At 35.1% G+C, this 23,146-nt stretch overlaps 7 protein-coding genes and 1 long non-coding RNA gene across 10 annotated transcripts; 4 read left to right on the top strand and 4 right to left on the bottom strand.

Annotated features, from left to right (window-relative positions):
• Nucleotides 1-214: 214 nt before the first annotated feature.
• LOC135795658 (bcl-2-related ovarian killer protein homolog A-like) lies at nucleotides 215-9,083 on the bottom strand. 3 transcript variants are annotated; one of them, XM_065307412.1, is made up of 3 exons: nucleotides 8,444-9,083; nucleotides 420-1,222; nucleotides 215-357 (listed from the first exon to the last, which is right to left on the bottom strand). In XM_065307412.1, exons 2-3 carry the CDS (start codon nucleotides 1,200-1,202, stop codon nucleotides 217-219), a joined length of 924 nt encoding a protein of 307 aa, XP_065163484.1. In that variant the 5' UTR covers nucleotides 1,203-1,222; nucleotides 8,444-9,083; the 3' UTR covers nucleotides 215-216. The 3 variants fall into 3 exon arrangements, with proteins under 3 accessions (XP_065163484.1, XP_065163485.1, XP_065163483.1); XM_065307413.1 differs by lacking the exon at nucleotides 8,444-9,083 and adding an exon at nucleotides 5,536-5,667; XM_065307411.1 differs by lacking the exon at nucleotides 8,444-9,083 and adding an exon at nucleotides 1,407-1,789.
• On the top strand, nucleotides 2,142-4,357 carry LOC135795609 (uncharacterized). Its single transcript, XM_065307327.1, is given in 5 exon segments — nucleotides 2,142-2,634; nucleotides 2,636-2,895; nucleotides 3,220-3,646; nucleotides 3,748-4,068; nucleotides 4,346-4,357. Coding segments are annotated over 5 exon segments (1,476 nt in total). The 5' UTR covers nucleotides 2,142-2,178.
• Nucleotides 9,084-10,009: 926 nt separating the features above from the next.
• On the top strand, nucleotides 10,010-13,629 carry LOC135795662 (zinc finger protein 34-like). Its single transcript, XM_065307416.1, has 9 exons — nucleotides 10,010-10,222; nucleotides 10,463-10,733; nucleotides 10,792-11,045; nucleotides 11,111-11,497; nucleotides 11,558-12,368; nucleotides 12,526-12,866; nucleotides 12,930-13,115; nucleotides 13,179-13,418; nucleotides 13,485-13,629. Exons 1-8 carry the CDS (start codon nucleotides 10,082-10,084, stop codon nucleotides 13,362-13,364), a joined length of 2,577 nt encoding a protein of 858 aa, XP_065163488.1. The 5' UTR covers nucleotides 10,010-10,081; the 3' UTR covers nucleotides 13,365-13,418; nucleotides 13,485-13,629.
• Nucleotides 13,630-15,219: 1,590 nt separating this feature from the next.
• On the bottom strand, nucleotides 15,220-16,099 carry LOC135795663 (uncharacterized). The gene is made up of 2 exons (XR_010549113.1): nucleotides 15,407-16,099; nucleotides 15,220-15,337 (listed from the first exon to the last, which is right to left on the bottom strand). It is a non-coding gene; the product is annotated as an uncharacterized lncRNA (long non-coding RNA).
• A 566-nt stretch (nucleotides 16,100-16,665) lies between these two features.
• Nucleotides 16,666-17,791, top strand: LOC135795608 (tigger transposable element-derived protein 4-like). The gene is made up of 2 exons (XM_065307326.1): nucleotides 16,666-17,703; nucleotides 17,765-17,791. The coding sequence occupies exons 1-2, from the start codon at nucleotides 16,666-16,668 to the stop codon at nucleotides 17,789-17,791; spliced, it is 1,065 nt and encodes a 354-aa protein (XP_065163398.1).
• A 632-nt stretch (nucleotides 17,792-18,423) lies between these two features.
• On the bottom strand, nucleotides 18,424-19,966 carry Atg3 (Autophagy-related protein 3). Its single transcript, XM_065307414.1, has 4 exons — nucleotides 19,827-19,966; nucleotides 19,279-19,728; nucleotides 19,075-19,215; nucleotides 18,424-19,018 (listed from the first exon to the last, which is right to left on the bottom strand). The coding sequence occupies exons 1-4, from the start codon at nucleotides 19,896-19,898 to the stop codon at nucleotides 18,740-18,742; spliced, it is 942 nt and encodes a 313-aa protein (XP_065163486.1). The 5' UTR covers nucleotides 19,899-19,966; the 3' UTR covers nucleotides 18,424-18,739.
• Nucleotides 19,967-20,137: 171 nt separating this feature from the next.
• On the top strand, nucleotides 20,138-21,498 carry JMJD4 (jumonji domain containing 4). Its single transcript, XM_065307409.1, has 2 exons — nucleotides 20,138-20,813; nucleotides 20,867-21,498. Exons 1-2 carry the CDS (start codon nucleotides 20,290-20,292, stop codon nucleotides 21,468-21,470), a joined length of 1,128 nt encoding a protein of 375 aa, XP_065163481.1. The 5' UTR covers nucleotides 20,138-20,289; the 3' UTR covers nucleotides 21,471-21,498.
• On the bottom strand, nucleotides 21,409-23,109 carry Amacr (Alpha-methylacyl-CoA racemase). The gene is made up of 2 exons (XM_065307407.1): nucleotides 22,565-23,109; nucleotides 21,409-22,511 (listed from the first exon to the last, which is right to left on the bottom strand). The coding sequence occupies exons 1-2, from the start codon at nucleotides 22,670-22,672 to the stop codon at nucleotides 21,489-21,491; spliced, it is 1,131 nt and encodes a 376-aa protein (XP_065163479.1). The 5' UTR covers nucleotides 22,673-23,109; the 3' UTR covers nucleotides 21,409-21,488.
• Between the last annotated feature and the right edge of the window lie 37 nt (nucleotides 23,110-23,146).

Genomic DNA, 23,146 nt, shown 5'->3' with positions numbered 1-23,146 from the left:
CACGAATTTCCTCCTAAATCTCCTCTGTTAAATACGGACCAGATAAAACTTTTTAACGACGAAACGAATGCTGTGAATAAAATATTTTTTAAATTATGTTTGTCCTAATCATTTACAGCCATTAGAACTAGAAGTGGTGTGCGTATCAAATTGTTTTTATTTAGAAAAGTTGCTGTTTGGTGCAAAAACGCGAATGCAGGATCATAAAAAATCATTTCAAAACATACCAAGTTTAATAAATAGTCTAATAATAAAATAACATATTAGCAATACTGATATTCCTATAATAAGGATGGACACGTATTCAATCACGGTGACTTCGTCGTCTTCAGATTTACAATGCTGCGCAAATCCACTCTGAAAGCACACAGTTGAGGTTTTTAGCGTATTGTAGTGCATAATTTTGTATATAAACTTACCCATCCACCATTGGTAGCTATCCAATCCCCTAAGTCATCTTCCAATACTTCAACCATTCCTTCCATCAGCCCATGCAAGTACTCCGGATGCCCTTGGCATACGCAATCCACCCCTAATGCACCTGCGACTGCGAATATTGATACGACTTTACCCCAAGTAATTTCCGTCTTAAACAAATCATGTCCAATCGACGCCAAGAGCGCAGCAGCAGCTTTCTCCGAGATTAAAACCCCGCCAGGTGTGTGACTCGCTTGCCGTGCAACATTATTATAAACCTTGGGATATTGTCGCTCCAATTCGGTTCCTGCAGCGATTAATCCTGGAAATACATCTCGCACAATCAACGCGCTTGATGTCCCAACCATGCTGCGTAATCTGTATAGTCCTAATTTTTTACTGAAAATTCCGGAGCGTTTTAGCCTGTTTCGGATGTACTGCCCGCAGAGGACACGCCCCTGCGCGATGACTTCTTCGGGCGGGACGCTTGGCATTCGCCAGCCAATCGTCGACAATTTACGAGAGACTGCATCGCTTACATTGCTAAACCGCCGCTTGGCGTGCAAATTTTCCTCATTGGGCTTTGCGTAGGGGGCGATACCGAGGAGGTTGGCGTGCAATGCTGCGGGGAAACTGAGTTTACGCAATTGGGCGCGAGGCGGGCCCATATGCCCCAGTGGGCGTGTCAGGGCGGTGTTTAAACATATTGTAGGAGGCGCGTCGAAGGTTACTTTACGATCATGAATGGTTTGTGTCGTTGATGTCGTTGTTGTGGCATTATCCATAAGGGTCTTTGCACGAAAACCTATAAAATACAGGAAAACATATATAATATATTAAATAAAAACCATTTGTTACTTTTTCTTTGGAGTTAAACATATATCACTCTTAAGACATCGTCAGTCATAACACGTTACCAAAAAACTACTGAATATTAATATTTGTGAATACGTATAAAACAATCATGAAATAAAAGAAAATCTACTAACGTGAAACTAATCTCATTATTTCAGTTATTTGTGTGTGGTTGACATTGACTTGTGCAAAAACTGGTACTGGTACTTTTTCAACGGAAATCCTCCAATAATTACGAAAAATAATTAGGTTGTTGCGATGAAAGGATTAAAACATGATGAGCGTGACGTTCGATATGCATGATTTATTTTACTTGTTCGTTTTGAGGTCGCGTTTGGACTCAACCTGGATGTTGGAATTATGTACGAACGCCCCTCATCTTGTCATCTCATCACATTTATTTTTCATCATCTTTGTCGGCATTTTGCTAATTATTTAAGATAATAATTAAATTATTATTATCATTATTATTCAAATGAAAATTTGCCATTTTTGTAATGAGGAATTCATATTTGATCTCCAAATTGATTTTTATGCATTTATTCTTTATCCAAATTTGCTTTTCCTGTCATTGTGATAATTTGGACTTCAATTAAGCAGTTTTAAAATTCGCCTCATACGTGGCCCAAATTTTCGGACATAAATCACGACTTAACTGTTCATTAACGCATAATCGTGAGCACCGAATGAACATGCATGTGCTCATATGCATAAATGGTAGTGTTATCGATTTCTTGCACAAAAGTAGCTTATGTTTTTGCTGATGAATACGGCACCCGTGATGATGAACATCAATTCTGCACAAAGCGCACCAAGAATATAAATTCGGGAGTGGATTTATTTCTTCTTCAGTTATATCTGCACCTTATAACACAAACGTTATAAATCTGCAGTTAATTTTACAAAATGGATAAACACTTCTTGTTATTGTTAATAATATTATTATTAAAATTTTGTGATGGTGATTATTTGTATCCAGCTATACAAACAACGTCATCCCTACCAGAAATCATCATAAACAAGAATGCAGCACCTGGGTCATCAGGATATTATTATCCCGTACCGCAACCCCCAAATGACGTTTTACCGCCCCTGCAAGACGAGATACCAATAACACCAATTGATAATGGTTACCTACCACCACCTTCAAATGAATATCTTCCACCACAACAAGATTTTCAACCATTTCAACCCGCACCGCATCCAGTTTATGGCGTGCCATCAACTTTACAGAAACAAAACGGTAACTTTGATACGCCTAATGGGGAACCCAATGTTCGAATAATATCAATGTCCTGTTTGGATTCATCGGACACTCGATTCTTCAAAGCCACAATTCAATCTACTGATTTTATTAGTTCACCACCAGTTTTTTACCAAAAATATATTTGGATGTAATATTTTAAGGAAAGCCAATGAGATATTTGTAATTAATCTTGAAGCTGTCAATGTTGGTAACTGTGGGGTACGATATTGCGCCAATAAGAAAATGTGCTTAAATCTTCGATTACCAACAGTTCAAGGCCTGCAATTACCGGAAGATAGACTTATTACATTACAATGTTTACCACAACATTCCATTGCAAGTGTTGTACGATCAATCGGAGTTAGAACTCAAAAAATGTAAGTATTAAAAGTAATAATAGGTAGTATTTAATAGTTTTTAGTAAAAATATAATTAAAATTTTCTTTGTTATTCTTAATAAAATATTAAGATTTGCAAAAGTAATCGCTATTTCAAAATTAAAATGCCATTTTTTGAATTCATACTTTTTGAGGTTTTTTTGAGAAAAAATTTGAAAAAAATTCTCGAAAATATTTCTCAAAGGGTAGAAACGAATAGATAAGTTTCAGCTTAACTTAAAGGAGTCGGGTTCAAAAGTGGTCAATTTGGCATGGAATACCCCATATATTTAAATCGTTACATAGATTGTGGTTATGTTTCAGTCAACCCCGCGCTATTAGTATTAACACGATAGCTGCTGGTGGTTCACAGCGGCCATTCCGCCCCTACATATCTCTATACCGCAAAGGTAATCAACTTGTAGAACCTGGAAGTACAGTTTTCCTGGGCGAAGACTTACTTTTGAAAGCAACAATAAACGACAGTGACGATTGGAAATTTACAAAAATTGGCTCAGTTGTTATGCAACAAGGTATACAAACTAGCAATGGACGTAAGTCTGTTACTCTCGTGGATAATGATGGCTGCCGTGTAGAAAGCATGAAATCAGTATGTCCCAATCATCCAGAACAAATAACTAATAAAATCACCGTTGTACCATTTAGAGCTTTTTTATTTCAAGATGTCGACGCTGATGAGATGTTACTCAGTGTTCGATTATACGGATGTATGCATCAAAAAGATTGTCAGGTCAGTGACAACAAAAAAAAAACATTCATTTGTTATTGATTTTACTTATTATTCACTACTGTTTCTCGATATTGAATGTTCTTATTCTTATTTATATTCAGCAAACAAAACATTGTGAAGAGAAAGTGGTAGCTTCGAACGCTCTCAACACCTTGGACGGCGGAAAAAATTTAAGTATGGGTCGACGAAAACGAATGGTCAACGGATTAAATTCCACTCACGTGCAATCGAATTATTATTCATCGAACGATACAAGTCAGATGACAATGGTAAAGAATAACGATCAATACACAATTGATAGTGTTCAAAATTACGAATCACATTTAGATTTTCGCGTTGTACTGCCTAGAGCATTGAAATTAAAAGACAATACAAAATATTTAGAATGGTCAATGGATGATATTTATAATGGATATTTATTTGTTAGTGTGGTTTTAATTATTGGTGTCACATGTATTGTTATTTTGTGCGTTGTTATTAAGGTACGGATACGTTCAAAAATGTTGGTATATTCAAGAGATTATTAAACGTAACCTAAGATAAACGCTACATAAATGAATAATTAATATGAAATAATTACTGCGTTGATGTGTTTTCATTCTGATTGAATATTAACTTGATATGTTTTAAATTACCTATACTTGAGTATAATTAGTTGCTTTTTATATGTTTTTGATGTATTTATTTTTTTGTTATTAGTCTGAAGGCTGAAGGACTTTAGGAAAGTCATAAATTGATTTGCAATTAACTCATCTTGACACTGTACAGTTTGCAAGTATAATAATCATTGCAATACTTAAATTGTTAATGTCATCAAAATAAAAACATTGTAACTAAATGCACTTCAAACTATGTATACAGCGTGTAATTTCATCGCGATAAATAGCAATGCCGATGTCCATTATAACACTAACATAAATATAATGAAATCATTTTAATAAGTGCATAAATATATTTATCTAAAATATGTTACGTAATTAAAATTTAGAAAGTTATACCTACTGGACAACACAGACATAATTTAAGAGGAGAAAAACATGAGAATATTTCACTTACGAAATTAGTCATTGCATAAGATTGTAAAAAGATTAGTGGGTTCGTTAAAAATTGACCAAAACATCGAAAATGTTTTATTTTTAGTTTATTTATGACGTGTAGGTAAGTCGTAAGACAAAGACAAAAGTCGTAACGTAAATGGAATGCTGCAGGTGACAAATGAATAAGCCTGTCGGATTGAAAGCTTGAATTATATCAATAAATTCTAAAGAATATATAACAACACAACTTTACTAAACTATTCATTAAAATGGTAAAATTTCGACTCGCCATTATATTCGTAGCTGTGACATTTTAAGTTTGTTCTAAATCTCTTAATACTGGATTATGCCATGTGACGTGAAAAAGTTTTACAGCTCGATTAATAGGGTTTCTTAATAAAATCGAAATAAGAAACGCGGAAATGGTGAATATGCAGAGGATGAATAAAAACAGCATAATGCAGTTCCGCCAATTTGATAATTGATGCTTACTTTGAATTTTGTGTTAAAAATACTTTTAATTTAAATTTAGTACATATGACTGTATGACTGTTTAGTAAAGGCACCTCCACAAACTTTAAACAGCAAAACAGTGAAGTAACCTAAAAAACCAATGACATTCTTAAAGTTCTCGTTTGGTATGTACTTTCCAGATGTAGTTCGCCACTGCATTAAACGTGACATTTCATTTTTTTAGCATTGTGAATAGTGTAACGTTTTAAATTCGCAAAGAATGCTAATAAAAATGAAATGGTATTAATGCACTATTACCTAACCAATTTATATAGCTATTAAATAACATTTTGACATTGCAGCGATAACATACACTTCTACTTACACCTATAAACATACTTGAAACTTCTTGAAAGCCCGGAACTAATTTCAACTTTAAACATTTATAACAGGAGAGTTACTCGTACCCCTTTCAGCTGTCACATATGAAAATTAATATCTAAACTTTTACAATTCATAGCTTACTGATATACTGATATTCTAATAAGTCATCGATTAATTTCCAATTCATAGCACATAACTTCTTAACAACATCGTCATCGCATTGGTAAGTTCGCAATATATGTAATGGGTACTGATGTGTATGAAATATAAAACATAACACAATGGAAAACAAAATACCACAATATCGCACAACGGCAATACATTTAAAAGTATCGGCGCGTTCGCATGTTTTCGCACTGGAACCAAGCATTGGAACGCGCGTCGGTAAATTGGTATAAGACGTTGAGAATTTAAACGAACTTAACTTACATTACAATGCGTTGCATAACTTGAGATGTCCAATTATTGCACACGCCTTGTGGCTGATGTATTATCATAATTTGGCGAAATGATCAAAGAACCGCACGATTGAAATGTGGTTCGAAGGGAATTTTAATTAAAATGGTGACCTTCGGGCCGCTGAAGTTTACGTACAGTGCGTAATGTTAACTTAAACTTTAAGAGGCGATTAAATGCTCGAAATGTAAATTAAATAAGTGTTTGTGATTGTAACGCCATACAAAATGTAAACTGCAAGTCCAGGGTTTATTTTATACATTTCAAATAAAGGATTCTGAAAAACATTCATAAATTATTATGTCACAAATAAATTTGGGAATACATATATTATTATTACTATAATTTTAAAAGTTTTCTCTGTTTTTAAATCCCTTTATCTATTCAATAGTCGGCGATAAGTTCGGTTTGTATCGCCATTGTTAAAAATTAGTTGCAGTCAAAGACGCAACTAGTTATACACCTAATGATTGTTTATGCGTTCTCAAAACAACATATGTTGTATGCACTGATCTGTATATTTCAAAATTGATCAAAAAATCAAGTATACCTGTAAGGTGCAATTCCTTAAATTAATATATTAGTAATATATGCAGTAATAATGCAATTAAACAATGATAAATACTCCATAAATTTACTTTTAATGGGTTTTCTTTTAGGAAATGATGTAAACGCCAGTGGAAGTTTTCGATACGTGTTGGAAAACAAATGTATTGTCACACTTTAATAATGTCATTATTAACCAAACAATACTCCATGTTTCAAACCTCATAAACCCACCTAACATACACAATAGGGTGTCCGTTATTTCCCACATTGATTTTTTTCTTTTGCCGCCCTCTGAAGTTTTAGTTTTTGCTCTAAAATAAATGATTCAACGTAAATTAACTCTTAATTTTTAATTTAAACCGTGCCGGAATCATGATACTTTTTCCATTTAAATAACATGGGATTTCCTGACATTTTGCATTTAATTCTTTATCTCCAAAGTAAATAAACCTACACCTTCGACAAAGACATATTCTAATGCAAAATTTTACCCTCTACAAAAATATCTTTTGGTTTTTCCATAAAACATTCCTGTAAAAGTTATTTGCGATTAAAGTTATACATTGACACGTTGTCGATACGCGACTATTGTAACTTAACACGTTAAGGACGGCGTGTACCACCGGTGGTACACACGCGTCTGGTCTGTGGGACGGCGTGTACCACCGGTGGTACACGGCTCATTTGAAATGAGACTTATTCATTTTTGACTACGCCACTGGTTGGGTTATATCTTCTCCTCGTTTCACCTATACAATCAGGGCCTTGCATCTTTGTCATCAAATGTGTCACTCAGATTACATATTATAATAAATAGTGACCGACTAAAGTTTCAGTTTTGGCTTCAAATTTGGTTTCGGCCAAAATTGGCTGAAACTTTTGGCAGAACCGAAACTCAGTGTTCGTGAATTATCGTGCGTCGTTCGGCTTACTCGCGGCTAAGTCGTGGTCGTCACTTGCCATCTCAGATCGCACATAGTTTCGGTCGGACTCTAAAGATAAAGGCATTCATTACAAAGAAAATAAATAAATGGCGACGCAACTGCAAAACAATCGCTTTTGATACAGCAATGCATAACCACCAGTGGCGCACAGCTGAATTAATTAGACGGAGTTGAAAATGCTCAAACGCCGCCCGATGCGACAGACACCCAAAAACCGCGCCGTCCTCAACGTGTTAAACTCTAGTTGCGATCAATTGATCATAGGTGGCGCATATAGAATTTGCTGTGAATGAGATTATAAACTATGTGAATAACTTTGATTGCAAATAACTTTTACAGGAATGTTTTTATGGAAAAAACCAAAGAGATCTTTTTTGTAGAGGGTAAAATTTTGCATTAGAATATGCCTTTGTCGAAGCTGTAGGTTTATTTACTTTGGAGATAAAAAATTAAATGCAAAACGTCAGGAAATCCCATGTTATTTAAATGGAAAATGTATCATGATTCCGGCACGGTTTAAATTAAAAATTAAGAGCTAATTTACGTTGGATCATTTATTTTAGAGCTAAAACTAAAACTTCAGAGGGCGGCAACAAAAAAAAAATCAATGTGGGAAATAACGGACACCCTAATACACAAATACAACCTTCCAACGTAAAACAAATGAAAAACATGGACTTTTATTACCTACACGTTTAAATTCAGACATTTCAAATTATTACTTAGACAGAATATTGATTGCCGAGTTTCTTGCTAACGTAAATACAGTTTTTATTAACGCCATGTTGAAATTCATCACATCACATCACAGCCATTTTAATTATCGCTCCATGGACGCAACAAAACAGTTGTTCTGACAATTGGTAACAAATTGATCAATTAGGATCGAAATTAAAACAAATGTGTTAGATACCATCACTATAACACTAATTTATAAGTTAAATAAATACTGAGCGAGTTCACTTGTTACGTACCCAGGAAATTTCCAAAACTTTAAAGTTCAAAGCAGAATAGTAAAAGTACTGTCAGTTTAGTTTAGTGTAGGTAGTTTAAATTAATAAATCCATATTTTGAGCACTGCTAAAATGTCAACGTTGCACTTCTCGTGTGGAAAATTATTAATTTAATTTAGAACTTCAATCAAAACACGCACATCTGGGCACGATTATTGATAATTATCTATTTATCTATAATTAGCAATTTGCACAAACAAATTAAAATTCGGCACTGATATAGTTATCTGAGTAATGTAGCAGGCTGATGGTCATAGCTTTTTTTTTGAGCTTCGTTTTGTTTTTTGTTTGTTACGCGGTACGCATTTGTTTTTCGTTGTTTATCGATGAAACGCGATCGAGCGACACGCTACACGACGCAGCAGTAGCAACCGCGATGCAAAACGTGAGCGAAGCAACAAAAAGCCGCGATGTTGTAAGTGCGCGACTCTCGCTTTCGTTTTGAACGGTTTCGCCGATTTCGACGATCTCGTTTGCGTTTCGGAGGCGCTTCCTTCGGACCGGCGTCGTGCGGCGGCTCGCCCACCACCGGCTGGTTGCCCAGCGCGATTTTGAGATTTATGTTTGAGGTGTTCGATCGTTCGTTTCAGGCGGCAATTGAGGCAATCTTACGTGTCGCAAATTAACGGTGTGCAAGTACTGTGTATGGCGGCGCGCGGCGTGTAATCAGCGGCGAAAGTAAACGTAAACTTGCGGCGGAATGCGCGCAAAGCCGAACAGCGATTATTAACTTTTCTATTGTGTTAATATCATAAAAGGTTTAATAAGGTTCTTAATAACACGATAATCAAATATTTGCTCGAAATTAAGGTCAACCATTTCATTGCCGAACTAAAATTAGCCGTGCATTGATATTATTTGTGTTAGGGAAGAAAAATATAATGGTACAGACTGTGAATTATTGCGAGCTGTGAGTTTTAAGCAATAATCGATGTATCGTTGAAAAAGGGGCCATTGTTTATCAAAACCTTGTATAAACTTGATTATATTGTTAAAAGTTAATACTAAAATTTGCTTTATGAACATTATTGCATAACATTATTACATATTGAATATTCGTATTTTTGATTTTTATTGTTACAGTTTATCTTACCTACGAGGGAACTCTCATGGGCGCAACGACAGAAAGTATAAAGAGAGCGTGGAAGTTCTGGATCATTCAGATTAATGCAATTTAATAAGATACGCGTAAGCAGAACCAACCTGGAACAATACCGAAACTACTACTTTATACTACTACTAATAATTAATTTTGGTTTATGCCGTATTGTCGGTTGGATTGCATCAGAACCAGAAACTAAACCGTTTTTTAGCTGAAATTAGAACAGAAAGACTTGGTGCATTCTTCACAAAGTAATGTGCATTTTAAAATGAAAATGATAAAAAATGTTTATTTCAAAAGTAAGAATCGAATTTAAATTGATATTTCTCTGTCCAAACAAGACTGAAACCGCAAGTTCGGTTTTTATTTACGTCATATTTACTGAAACACCTTGTACAATTGATTTTTAAATTTGCCGCTTCAAGTAAACGCCGTCAGGTTGGTACTGCGCAGTTCGTTGGGACACGTCCAGTCCGCGTCGAAAAATATTAATAAACATGGAGCCACCGCTAAAACTGCACGATTCCCTCGTCTGCCGGCTCTGTGCCGAGGAAAACAACAACGGTAGCCTAATCTACCATTCGACTGAAGGCGGCGATCAGCTGAGCGATGTTATCAACAAATATCTGCCATTGAAAGTGAGTGCCCTTGATCGCGTTTCGATGTGCGCGTCCATTTTGTACGGATGTTCATTTGACTCGCTATTCTGCGCCGCTTCGATAACCAAAGAACGAATTCAAAAATATAGCGAAGGTTGTCAACACTCCTCAGCACAAATAATCCTTCCAATCTGTAGTTGCCCAATTTACTGAATTCTAACCTAACATAATAAATATATGCATTAAAAATTAATTAAGACGATTTGCGAATAATTGCAGGTATCTGATGATGGCAGACTTCCTTGCACTCTGTGCCCTGGGTGCACAATTCAGTTGGAAGCAACCAAGTCATTTTTTGATTTGATTATTGAAGGGCAAAGAAAATTACAGACTTTGTTCAATGGGCAGCAAGATCACCAGGGAAAATCACAGCTGGAGGAGTCTGGAAAGGAGCAATTGGAGAGTGCCTTAAAACTAGTCAATCCAAATAGTTCTGTGCAGACTTACTCAGTCCAATCAGATGAAAGTGGTGAAAAAATATTTATTCAAAGTATGTTTAATAAGTGTATTTATTTATTTTAATATCTTAATTTTTTATTACTTTTAAGTTTTGTCAGATGGACCTCTATTCCCACCAGATCATGAGTTGTCAATGAAATTGAACAATGAAAAACCTAAAAAGAAGAGAGGTAGACCTCCTAAACCACCTGCACCTGAAGTTAGTGAACCTGATAAAGTACAGCCCATACAAGAGGAATTTAAGACAGAACTGGAAGAACCAGAACCTGCAGAAATATCAGATGGGCTTGGTAAAAGAAGGAGGAGGATTAAAAAGCCATTAAAGTATTCTGATCTTATTGAAGTAAGAATCATAGTAATTTATGCAGTTTAAAATAACTGAATGATTTTTAAAAACATTTTAATTAGGGAAAAGAGCTTGATAGAGTATTCTTGGAAGAAGGTATCAATGATGAAGAACATGATATTGCAATGTTGTTAAATACAGACACAAAACTTCTTAAATCTGAGGTGGACTGTGAAGAATCTAAAATATCGGAGACCGATGGTGTGAAACAATCTTTAAGTCCCAAATTAAAAAAGGTGATTTCTGGTAAGAAGACATTTGAGTGTGAAATTTGCGGGCGGTGTTTCATGAATCAGAGTCGAATGGAAATGCACAAAGTTTTTCATAAAGACATATTCTATCAATGCATAAAATGCTCACAGAGTTTTGATACCAAAGAAGGCTTCATGGTACATTCAGAGGAAATGCAACATGAAGATTTTAAGCTTATTGAATATGTTGATAATTATGTAAGTTATTCAAATGTGTACAATTCATGTGTTCATTTGAGGATTATTTTATGTTTTCAGGGTCAAATTGAATTACCAACATCAGTTGAAAAAGATGTAACGACAATTAAAGTTGCGGAACCACTTGACACCGCCGAAAAGTTAAAATGTGAATTATGCGATAAACTATTTTCCACCAAGCAAAACCTCGACGTCCATCATAAAGCAGTCCACAACAATACGAAACCATATGCATGTGATAAGTGTGACAAGCAATTCCCTTACTTCTCCAGCTACAAAAACCACCTCTTGCAGCATGTGTCGAAAACTCACGCATGCGACCAGTGCGAGAAAGTATTCAGTCACCCTAGCAGTCTTGTCTATCATCGAGAAACAGAACACAACAACGGCCGCAAATTTGTCTGCAATAAATGTAAGAAATCTTTTAAACACAAACAATTATTACTGCGGCATCAACTCGTGCACACTTCTGAGCGTCCATTTAGCTGCACAGAATGCAAAGGAGCGTTCAAAACACGTGCGAATTTAATTAACCACATAGCGACACACACGAAAGAAAAAAAGTTTTTCTGCACCGAATGTGGTTTGTGTTTCCCGTATAAAACTTCATTGAATTTGCACCAACGGTGGCATAATGGACAGAAAGACTATGAATGTGATGTGTGTATGAAGACGTTCTCACAAAAAGGAAATATGGTTGAGCATAGGAGGATACACACGGGCGAAAAACCATTTTGTTGTTCGTATTGTGGTCGAAGGTTTACCACTTCGTCACAGTACAAATTGCACGTGAAGAGGCATACGGGCGAGAGACCGTGGAGATGTGAGTATTGCTCGAAGACGTTCTTACATAAGGATACCTGGAGGAGTCATACGCGGAGACATAGAAATGAGAGACCTTATCAGTGTACATATGTAAGTAACTTCTTTCAGAAACATGATTTCTATATCAATTCTTTGTGTTTGCTTTATTGTATGGTTTTATAGTGTTTAAGGGGTTTTACTGAACAATGGGCTCTCAAAAAAACACGAACGTTTGCATACTGGAGAAAAACCGTACACATGTGATATTTGTGGTAAATCCTTCGCGGATTCATCAAATTTAAAGAAACACACAAAGACTCATTATAAGGATCAAAACGCTGGTAACGTTTTAAAGAAAAATGCAGAACAGTCTTCTTTAAATGATAACAGCCAAGTTTTGTACCTGACCTACGACGATCCCTCCGAGAATCCACAGCCACTGGTACAGGGCGTGAAGGGTATCAATGACAGTGCGATATCCGCCGAGGACGATAATCCAGACAATATGTTCAACGAGGATTTAATACAAGGAACTTCAACTGAAGAAATTTCTATTGATGTACAGGTAAGACTGAAAAAGTTACTATTATATTAGTTTCTGTTAAAAATTAATAAAATCGAATTATAGCAATTGGTTGATAATGATGGAAATGTTATAAGTATAACAACGGATGACGGACAACAGATTAAAGTCGTTACAACTATGGACGATGAGCAATGTATTCAGGGCTTGATGCCAGACGGCACATTAATTCCGATTAATCTCAGCACGCAAGATGGCAAACCAGTTGCAGAATTGATTGCTAATAATCACGTAAGTGGAACGTATAAATAAAAGCGTTTCATAATTTAATCATTTTGTAATTCTTGTTTACAGATGGAAAATTCGTCGCTTATTCAGCCTGATTTGAATTCAATGGAATTATTGCCGCCGGAAGAATCAAATGACAGCGATAAGGATAAAATTCAATTTTTGAACGAAGATGGTCAAAACTTGTGTTTTATTGCGTATGGGCTCGAAAGTAATTCTATGGGAGAAAATCAATTTATCAACATTAATTGATGGAGAAACTTGAACAATGCTAGAAGCATTGCTAACTTTCTGTGATAGTTTACGGTATGTTTTTTTAAATATTTTGCATTAGTTAATATATACATTTTTTTAATAATTGAAATTTCATAGGACGCTGTGGTATAATATAATACTAATGGATGTAGATGGGTTAAATAATTTGTTTCTTACGACAAGCGCGTTCACATTGAAACTTAGTTTCTATTTTTGTAATATAATAACTCGAAAAATATACAAATAAAAAAAATAAAGCAGTTATAGTTGAATTCATTTATTGCACAGGTCAACACAAAATTTGCCTTTCAGTTTAAAGTTTTAATTTCGATAATTTAGGTCATAACTGCACAAAAAAATATGACACAAAGAAGTTTGCTTCTGTATTCAGAATTCAGATTTAACAATATTTTTCAAAATTTGGGCCTTTTATGTTTAATTAAGGATAGAACCATACAAATAAATTAATTTATCATTTTCATGTAATTTTACTATTAAAACTTATAAAAAAGTGAAATATAGTTTAAAAGTGTGCATGTTTGCTCTTTCTTTTATGATCATAATAAGTGCTTTCTCTCAATAAACCCCAGATATAGTCTCCCATCATATTTTCATTATATTGGCCTTGATATCGTTGTTCGAAGTTCATGATGTCCTGATGAAAACGTTCTCCTTGCTCTTCGGAATATGCCCCCATGTTATTTTTAAACTGATCTAAGTTCGCATGAAGCGTACGTACTTTCAATGACATCCTGCAATCCATGGCCTTAAAATTTTTTAACATGTCTTCAACTAATTTTTCGTAGTTTTTAGCTTTGTTATTTCCTAAGAATCCAGATACTACTGCTTTAAAACTGTTCCAACTCGCTTTTTGGGTGTGATTCAGCAATTTTGGAAATTTTTCATCGGCCAAAATTTGCCTAATTTGCGGACCAACAAAAATTCCAGCTTTAACTTTTGCTTCGGATAACTTGGGAAATTTTTTTTTTCAAATAAGTAAAAGTTTCTGAGGTATTGTCAAGCTGTTTAACGAATTGTTTCATCAACCCCAACTTAATGTGCAGAGGTGGCATTTATATTTTTTCTACGTCAACAACTGCATCGAATTTCACGTTTTGTTTTCCGACACAATATTCCGTCCTTACATGATCGCTCTACATAATGCTTAGCATCTGCTCTGCTATCCCATAAGCATGGATAACATGGATATTTCGTATATCCGCTCTGTAATCCCATTAACAGTCCGAACATTTTAAAGTCTCCAATCAGTTGCCAGTTATATTCGTGATACTTAACCGATGTAAGAACGATTCAAACACTTTCATAATTATCTTTAAGATGAACTGAGTGAGCAATAGGAAGAGATGGAAATTCGTTTCCATTGTGTAACAAAACAGCTTTTAAGCTTTTCGTAGAGCTGTCAATGAATAAACGCCATTCGCTAGGAACACAAGGTATGCCAATTTCTGCAAACAAACCTTTTATGTCGTTGCAAAAACAAAGTCCATCTTCTTTTGTGAAAAACTTAGAAAATGTTTCATGTCTAGTTCGTTGATCCGTAATCTTAACATCAGCAAGCAAATTCCATTGTTTTAAACGAGAGCCCAAAAGCTCTGCTTTACCATTCAGTAAATTTAAATCTCTTATCAAGTCGCGAAAATCTTCCTTAGTAATGAGATGGTAGCTTGGTGGTTCTGGAGTAGGTAAAAATTCTTTATCGGAATTACATTGTGTACTTTTAATGGAACTAAGAGATGAGCTACTTTTCTGAGATAATTTTTTTTGGTGGTGAAGGGACTGGTCGTGTCAGGTCGTGTGCAATTGGAGCAGAAGAAGACTCGAGACTAGGATATTCAATAGGTTTTGCATTTTTTGCGCTCTTTTATTTGGATTTACAACGTGGTCTTTCGGTTCTCGCCAGATTCTTGGTACTGCGAATTTCATAAATCTTTTCTCTCCTCGATACCAACCTAACATGTAGAAATAGCAAATGATATCTTTATTAAATTTGATTTACTGTTTAATTAAAAATTGTTTACCTTCCAAAGATCTTTTACAACTACTACAAGCAACATGTGGGGCCCATGACTTGTCTTGATTGCGAACAGGAAAATAAAAATATGCTTCGTAAGCTTCACAGAGAACCTGTGATGTCTTCAGTTCAAATTTTGTGTCTCGAACTTATATAAATTGACCACATATATGTATTTTTTTTGTTGAGCCGTGTTATGAATCCGCCTATATTAACCAACCGGTTATTATGACGTAATTACAGTAGAATCCGTTTATTGTGACTCCGCTTATATTGACCAACCGGTTATTATGACGTAACTACACTACCAAGTTTGGTTTTTATATAAAATTCTGTATAAAAAAGTCGGATATAATGACTTCGCTTACAGTGACATGTCGCTTATTATGACCCATTTTTAATAGATTATGTCCGGTTATAATGACCAACATGATTCTTGACACCTCCGGTAATGTTCGTTGATACCCGACGACGTTCGACACGTGGCGAACTTTTTATATTTATTGCTACATTTCTTTTATGATTGTCAAATTACTTTTATGTATTTACTATCGGAAAGACCAAATGCTTAAATAGTAAATATAAGCATTCGGGCAGCAGCACCTTGACCACGACTTAATCCGTATTTTCCATTAATCCGAATTTGGCGTGGGTCATTCGACAATCTCAATGCTTTTTAAAAAACAAGAGCCGTATTAAGCAATCGTTCAATTCAAATGTTTTGAAACCAAAGATGCTTCGAAAATCACAAGAAAATTAATTAAATGAAAAAACAAAAGCAGACAAAAATTACAGATTACTTGCAGTAAAAAATACACTTGTATGTGTTATAATGTGCTGATTACGTGCAATTTTGATTTTGATTTAATATGTATGTATATGTATGTGTATTTACATAAAAAGGGTTTTCATTTCACAAAACGCTTTGTATGACGTCCGCTTATTATGACGTGTTTGTCAATTCCCTTCGATGTCATTATAACCGGACTCTACTGTACACTACAAAGTTTGGTTTTCTATATTTAAAAGTCGGATATAATGACTTCCCGTACAGTGATATGTCGCTTATTATGACCCATTTTTAATAGATCATGTCCGGTTATAGTGACCGACATGATTCTTTACACCTCCGGTAATGTTCGTTGATTCTCGACGACTTTCGCCACGTGGCTCGTGGCTCGTTCTGAGTCGTTTTTCTCTTGAATCTCAGTGAGTAATTGACGCTTGAAAGTCACGCATTGTTTTTCGTTTGTTACTGTGAAAAAAATGTCATCTCAACAACGTAAAGCATTTTCAATTGAGGAGAAAAGTGCAATAATACGCAGATTAGAAAATGGAGAATCTAACTCACGTCTAGCAAAGGAATTTGGCGTGGGTCATTCGACAATCTCAATGATTTTTAAAAACAAGAACCGTATTCAGCAATCGATCAATTCAAATGTTTTGAAACCGAAGAGGCTTCGAAAATCACGACAAGAACATGTTGATCAAGCATTAATTCATTGGTTTAAAAACATGAGAAACAAAGGAATACCTGTCAACGGCCCTAAGCTACAAGAAAAGGCAAATGGTTTTGCCGCACGTTTTGGTATTCTCGACTTCAAGTGTTCTGCAAGCTGGATCAGTCGTTTCAAAGTTCGACATAACATTGTGGCGGGAAAAATTGTCGGTGAATCTTCGTCTGTTGACCAAAATTCAACAACAAACTGGTTGATATCTGTGTGGCCGAATTTACGAAGGCAATTTTCTGATGATGATATATTTAATGCTGATGAAACTGGACTTTTTTACAAATTAATGCCGAATGAAACTTTAAAATTTATAGGTGAAAATTGTAGTGGAGGTAAGTTGTTGGAAGATAGAATAACTGTCATGGTAGCAGCAAATATGAGTGGCACAGAGAAGAAGAAATTGCTCATTATTGGAAAGTCACAAGAACCAAGATGTTTTAGAAGTGTCAAATCACCTGTCGATTATGCTAACAATCATAAAGCTTGGATGACGTCAGAAATTTTTGAAAAATGGCTTCGTGATTGGGATCATGATTTGGTGAAGAATAAGAAAAAGATTCTATTGCTGGTTGATAATTGCCCGGCGCATCCAAATATTACTGATTTAAAGTCTATAACACTTGTTTTCCTTCCGCCGAATATAATATCAGTACTACAGCCAATGGAGCAGGGAATAATACGATCACTCAAAACGAATTTTAGGAAGAACCTTCTGCTCAAAATGATTAATTGTCTTGATGCTAGTGAAAACAACTCTTCTACAAAAATAACGGTGCTAGATGCAATTCTGATGGTTAATGATGCCTGGAATAAAATGTCACAAAGTACCATTCATAACTGTTTCAAACATGCAGGATTCATTGAAAGCCACGACGGTTTAAAACATGAATTCGATGAAGAAGATGACATTCCTTTATCTTTGTGGTCACGAAACCTACTCGTAAATTCAGATTCTTTAGCAGCACCAGAAATGTGGGAAGATTATGTTGACATCGATAGCGCTCTCCTCACGTTCGAGGAACCCACCGATGAAAATATCGTACAGAACATTAGTGTTAAGGAAGAACTCGAAAGTGATGGGGAAGAGGAAGTCGAGGAAGCACCATTACCTACCGCAGAGGAGGCATTAAAAGCTGCAGAATTATTATCACGATTTGTTCACAGCAATATTGAAAATGATAATTTGACCATAGCAATGTCTTCTATACACAATAGTATTAGAGAATGTTTTTACAATGAAATGATAAAACAAAAGCAGACCAAAATTACAGATTACTTACAGTAAAAAATACACTTGTATGTGTTATAATGTGCTGATTACATGCAATTTTGGTTTTGATTTAATATGCATGGTTATATATGTAATTACTATGTTTTTGTATTAAAATACTTACGTACATATGTACATGTTTACATAACGAAGGTTTTTCATTTCACAAAACGCTTTGATTGACGTCCACTTATTATGACGTGTTTGTCAATTCCTTTCGATGTCATTAAAAACGGACTCTACTGTACGTACTAAAGGTTTTTATTTGCTCTTAAATTATAACATATTTTACAATTCATATATCATACCATTAGAAAACATGCATTAATTTATTATAAATCATCTCTTTACTAGGCAAATATCTTCACCCAATCTTTTTTCCAACTAAAATAAGTGACTCATTTTTATGCACATTGCAACTGAACGATAGATAGATTAGAGTTACTATATATTTTATAAAATTACACGTACTCTAAGCTGATGCGAACCAGCAATTAAAAATATGGCTGAATTTAAAATGTGTTCGTAGATGTGACTTAAAACGAGAGTCGCGAAGGCCTTAAAGCGCAATGTTTTGCGTATAATCGTACTCAATAGTAGGAATGACAGATTGTACGAATTTTAAAAAGATTATTAAATACATATGCACACCCAACTCGCCACCGCCCTCGGTGACTGTTTCGATAATGCTTTTCATTACCTCAGCGTGTCGGCATGGGTGCACCGACGCCATTTTGGGAATACTCAAATGCGGGTGAGCTTCCATTGTAACTGTCTTTTTCGCGTAATCTTTGCTTATGTCTTGAAAAGTTTCGTCTGTTGTTAACGCCTTACGATTCTGCAAATTTTTAAAAATTGAATATTTCAGAGATTTGTTTATACTAAATTGCTTGCCTCATCATATCCTGTGAGCCATAGTCTTGGAGTTTGGTAGTATTTATCATAAGTAATGTGCAGATCATATGTCCGAGTGTGAACAATCCCACCCTCTTCGTCACCCTTTGGACTTTCTTTCAATACAACCGGTTCAGCTTTCTTTAAAAATCAAACATTCAAAATCAATGATAATTTAAATTAAATCTCCGTCTTAATTTTTACCTGAACATCATCTAACATTCCACTCTCTTCAAATTCTTCCATATCACAGGCTTCTTCATCATCTTCCCCATCTGGCTCATCAATGGTTGCTTTGCGCTCCATGGCATCCTCCATACATGCCGCTCTTGAAGAGTCCAAAGTCATCTCTGAAACTTTGTCCTCCAATCCGGCGGTTGCCGAATCGTAATGATGAGTGTCTACCCACCCATTATCGGCGTCATCTGATTCGATAATTCTCTGCAGATCTTCAGAGTATTCCATTTGTTCACAACGTCGTGAGCACGGCACGTTCCGCGTGATCAAGAACTGTTTGTTTCGTGGTAGATAGGGCTTCGCCTTAGAGTCGTCGCCGCTGGACCATTGCCATGTTGGGCAGTGGTGTACAAGGTGGTCGCCCGCGGCGACAAACTCTTCAGGTGTTATCACACCTGTTTCGCGAAATTTTGATTCCTGAATATAAGAAATATTATAAAAAATTATGCTTCTTTTTGATTTGTTATGTGGGACCAGGAGGAATTACTATTATTAATATTCAGGAATACACTTACTTTGAGAACAGGCGTTAAATACTCGGCCACCCCGAGGGCGGTGCCTTTCACGCTATTCAAAACGTTCTGCATCACAAATTGAGAATGTTACACTTCTTTCTAGTCGTCCAGACGTTCAGAGTTCAGAACGCGGAATGCGTTTTGAGAGTTTACACACACACACTGATTAAAATGCCGACGAGGGACTGAATATTCTGATTCTGATTGGAATGTCGAACAATAACATAACCCCTAACATGCTCACTATCTCTCTGACACTGACACTAGCTGTCCAGTCAAGTGTCATTATCATATGGTTTCTTATTTATTCGAAATTGTGAATTGAGACTACGCAAATTAATGGTTTAATGTAAGAATACATTTTAAACTAAGTGTTAAATTATTCCTTTATGATACTTTCTAAAACAAAGGAAGGACACAAACGTGACTTATATAATTTTATATATTTAATTTTTAAATAAATATGGATGATATAAAGTTAGAAAACGTATTAAAAATGCCGAAACATCAACAACCAAGTGAAAATATACCGGTTGTAGATAAAAACATAAGCTTTAATGATTTCTTTGAACAATATTTGTTAACAAATCAACCTTGTATCATCAAAAACGTGGCAGATGAATGGAAATCAACAAAACATTGGATCACAAAGAATAGAACAGCCGTGAATTTCAAATATCTCCGAAATAAATACTCCTCAGAAGAAGTTCTCACTTATGACTGCAACTCAAAGTTCTATAATTCACATAAAACGGAAAAAACCCTATTTGGAAAATATTTACAATACTGGGAAGAATACAAAGAAAATAATTACTCTGATAAAGATCCCTTACTATATCTTAAAGATTGGCATCTACAAAACAGCCACCCTTATGACAACTTTTATAGTGTTCCAATATATTTTAAATCAGATTGGCTCAATGAATATTTGATTGCAACTAAAAGGGATGACTATAGATTTGTTTACATGGGTCCAAAAAGAACTTGGTAAATATTATCAAAACATAATTTACATATGTGAGAAATCAATTCGGTTTTAGGACACCATTTCATGCTGATGTTTTCAAATCCTACAGCTGGAGTGTTAATATTATTGGTAAAAAGAGGTGGATATTTTTACCTCCAGGTGAAGAACAACATCTTAAAGACAAATTTGGCAACTTACCACATGAGATCATAAATATTCCACTTAATTGCAAGCATTATAATATAATACAAGAAGCTGGGGATGCTATTTTTGTTCCGTCTGGTTGGTATCATCAAGTTGTCAATCTTGAAGATACAATCTCCATCAATCACAACTGGTTAAATGGATGTAATATTAATTTGATGTATCTTGATATGCAGAAACATCTGGAAGAGGTAAAAGATGAAATTGATGATTGTAAGGGTGATTCTGACTTTGAAGAACAGTGCCAAATTGTTTTGAAAGCATCTTATGGGATGGATTTTAAAGAATTTTTACATTTTATTTCATGGATTGCTGAAACGCGATTGAATGCGAAACCAATGAGCAATTTAGCGCGATTTGATCTGAAAATGATTAAGAAGGTTTTGGAAAGTTTCATGTTAAACAAGGCTGTTAAGAACTTAGTACTTCTAAATGAAGTTGAATCTTTATACATGAACATTACAAATTGCTAGAAAAATCTATAAAAATATCTACAACTTACTACTAGCAATACTAATTACACCATCCTCATCCAATTGTTTAATTTCTTTGGCAGTATATCCTAAATTTTGTAAAATATCGACAGTATGTTCTCCATTTCGTAGCTTAGGTTCACTTCCTCGACTTTGCCCTGGTGTTCTTGATAATATAGGAGCAGGTTTCGGAATAACAACACCATCCTTGACAAGAAAACTTTTCCTTTGTTTATTGTGAGGATGATTAGCAGCTTCTTCATATGATAAAATAGGTGTAACACAAGCGTCCGTTGATTCATAGATCTGGGACCATTCTTCTTGTGTTTTCTCTAAGAATTTCTTAGTGAACAACTTCTTTCCTTCCTCAAAATCTAAATAAGGTGCCTCATCCAAACTGAGACACAATCCATCCAAGAGTTCTTGATAAAACTGTGGTTCAATAGCACCAACAGCCATAAACTTGCCATCCTTTGTCTCATATACATCATAAAAATGTGCACCACTATCCAAAAGATTTTCCCCTCTTGCATTTGTAAATAACATTGTGTTTTGTGACCTAGCCAACCAGCTAGAGACATATGCTGTACCTTCAGTCATATTACTATCAATAACTTGCCCCTTTCCACTAATGGCTCTCTCAAATAATGCCATGACTATCCCAAAGGCACAAACAAGACCACCACCAGCAAAATCAGCAGCATAATTGATTGGAAATAATGGTTTTTCATTTTTCCTGCCAAGCAATGAGAGAAATCCACTCATTGCCATGTAGTTGATGTCATGTCCAGCTCTTTTGGCAAAATTGCCAGACTGACCATAGCCAGTAAGGCGGGAATACACAAGTCTAGCGTTTTCTTTGCAGAGAATATCTGGACCCAAGCCTAGTTTCTCAAGAACACCAGCTCTAAATGGGTCAATCAACACATCTGATTGATTGCTGAGTTGCTTAATAACTTTGATTGCTTCAGATTTCTTTAAATCCAATGCTATTGTTTTCTTTCCATTGCCTAGTATATCAACCATATCCATAGGTTGCAGCTAAAAACGTGTAATTTAAGTTAAAAAATCTTTGAAAAGAAGTTTCATCTTACTTTGTCAATTCTTGTAACTGATGCACCAAAATCAGCCAGAATCATGCCACAAAAAGGTGCGGGGGCAAGGCCAGCAAATTCAAGAACTTTTATTCCTTTTAATGCCATTTTTTGTAAGAAATTTAACAGAAAAGCTGATTTCTGTCTTACATATACTTATCACTGCTCATCAGATCTCAACCTTTGGAATTTGCCCATTTAATATCAACAATTTAAAATTATGCAGGCAATTGTAATAAAATTAAGTTATAGCCTTACACCATTATATTTAATTAGTTAAAAACTTGTTAAAAAGTCGTTAGGGGAACATAAACCCTGTTCATTTACATTTTATACTTTTCCACCAAAATTAACACACATTGTAATTATGCAACCTATACTACTTCATGCTCACTGCAAGAAATGCGGAAATTTAAATAATTAAACTATTACATTGTGTTTTGCTTGTATAATTTAATTGCAATTATATAACTTTGGACACAATACAAAGCCAGTCTTTTGCAACTTGGAATTAGAAGTTAAATGCAATAAAAGTGCTAAATAAAAGTAGAGATAGTAGGCCACCCAATATGCATATTACAA

Source organism: Atheta coriaria, unplaced genomic scaffold (genome assembly GCF_025399875.1).
Source record: "Atheta coriaria isolate IRGN ID8LTWV9N9 unplaced genomic scaffold, Caltech_Dcor_3.1 hic_scaffold_7_pilon, whole genome shotgun sequence".
Lineage (NCBI taxonomy): Eukaryota > Metazoa > Arthropoda > Insecta > Coleoptera > Staphylinidae > Dalotia > Dalotia coriaria.
The sequence above is the reverse complement of the archived record's forward strand: the minus strand, read 5'-3'. Positions and strand labels throughout refer to the sequence as shown.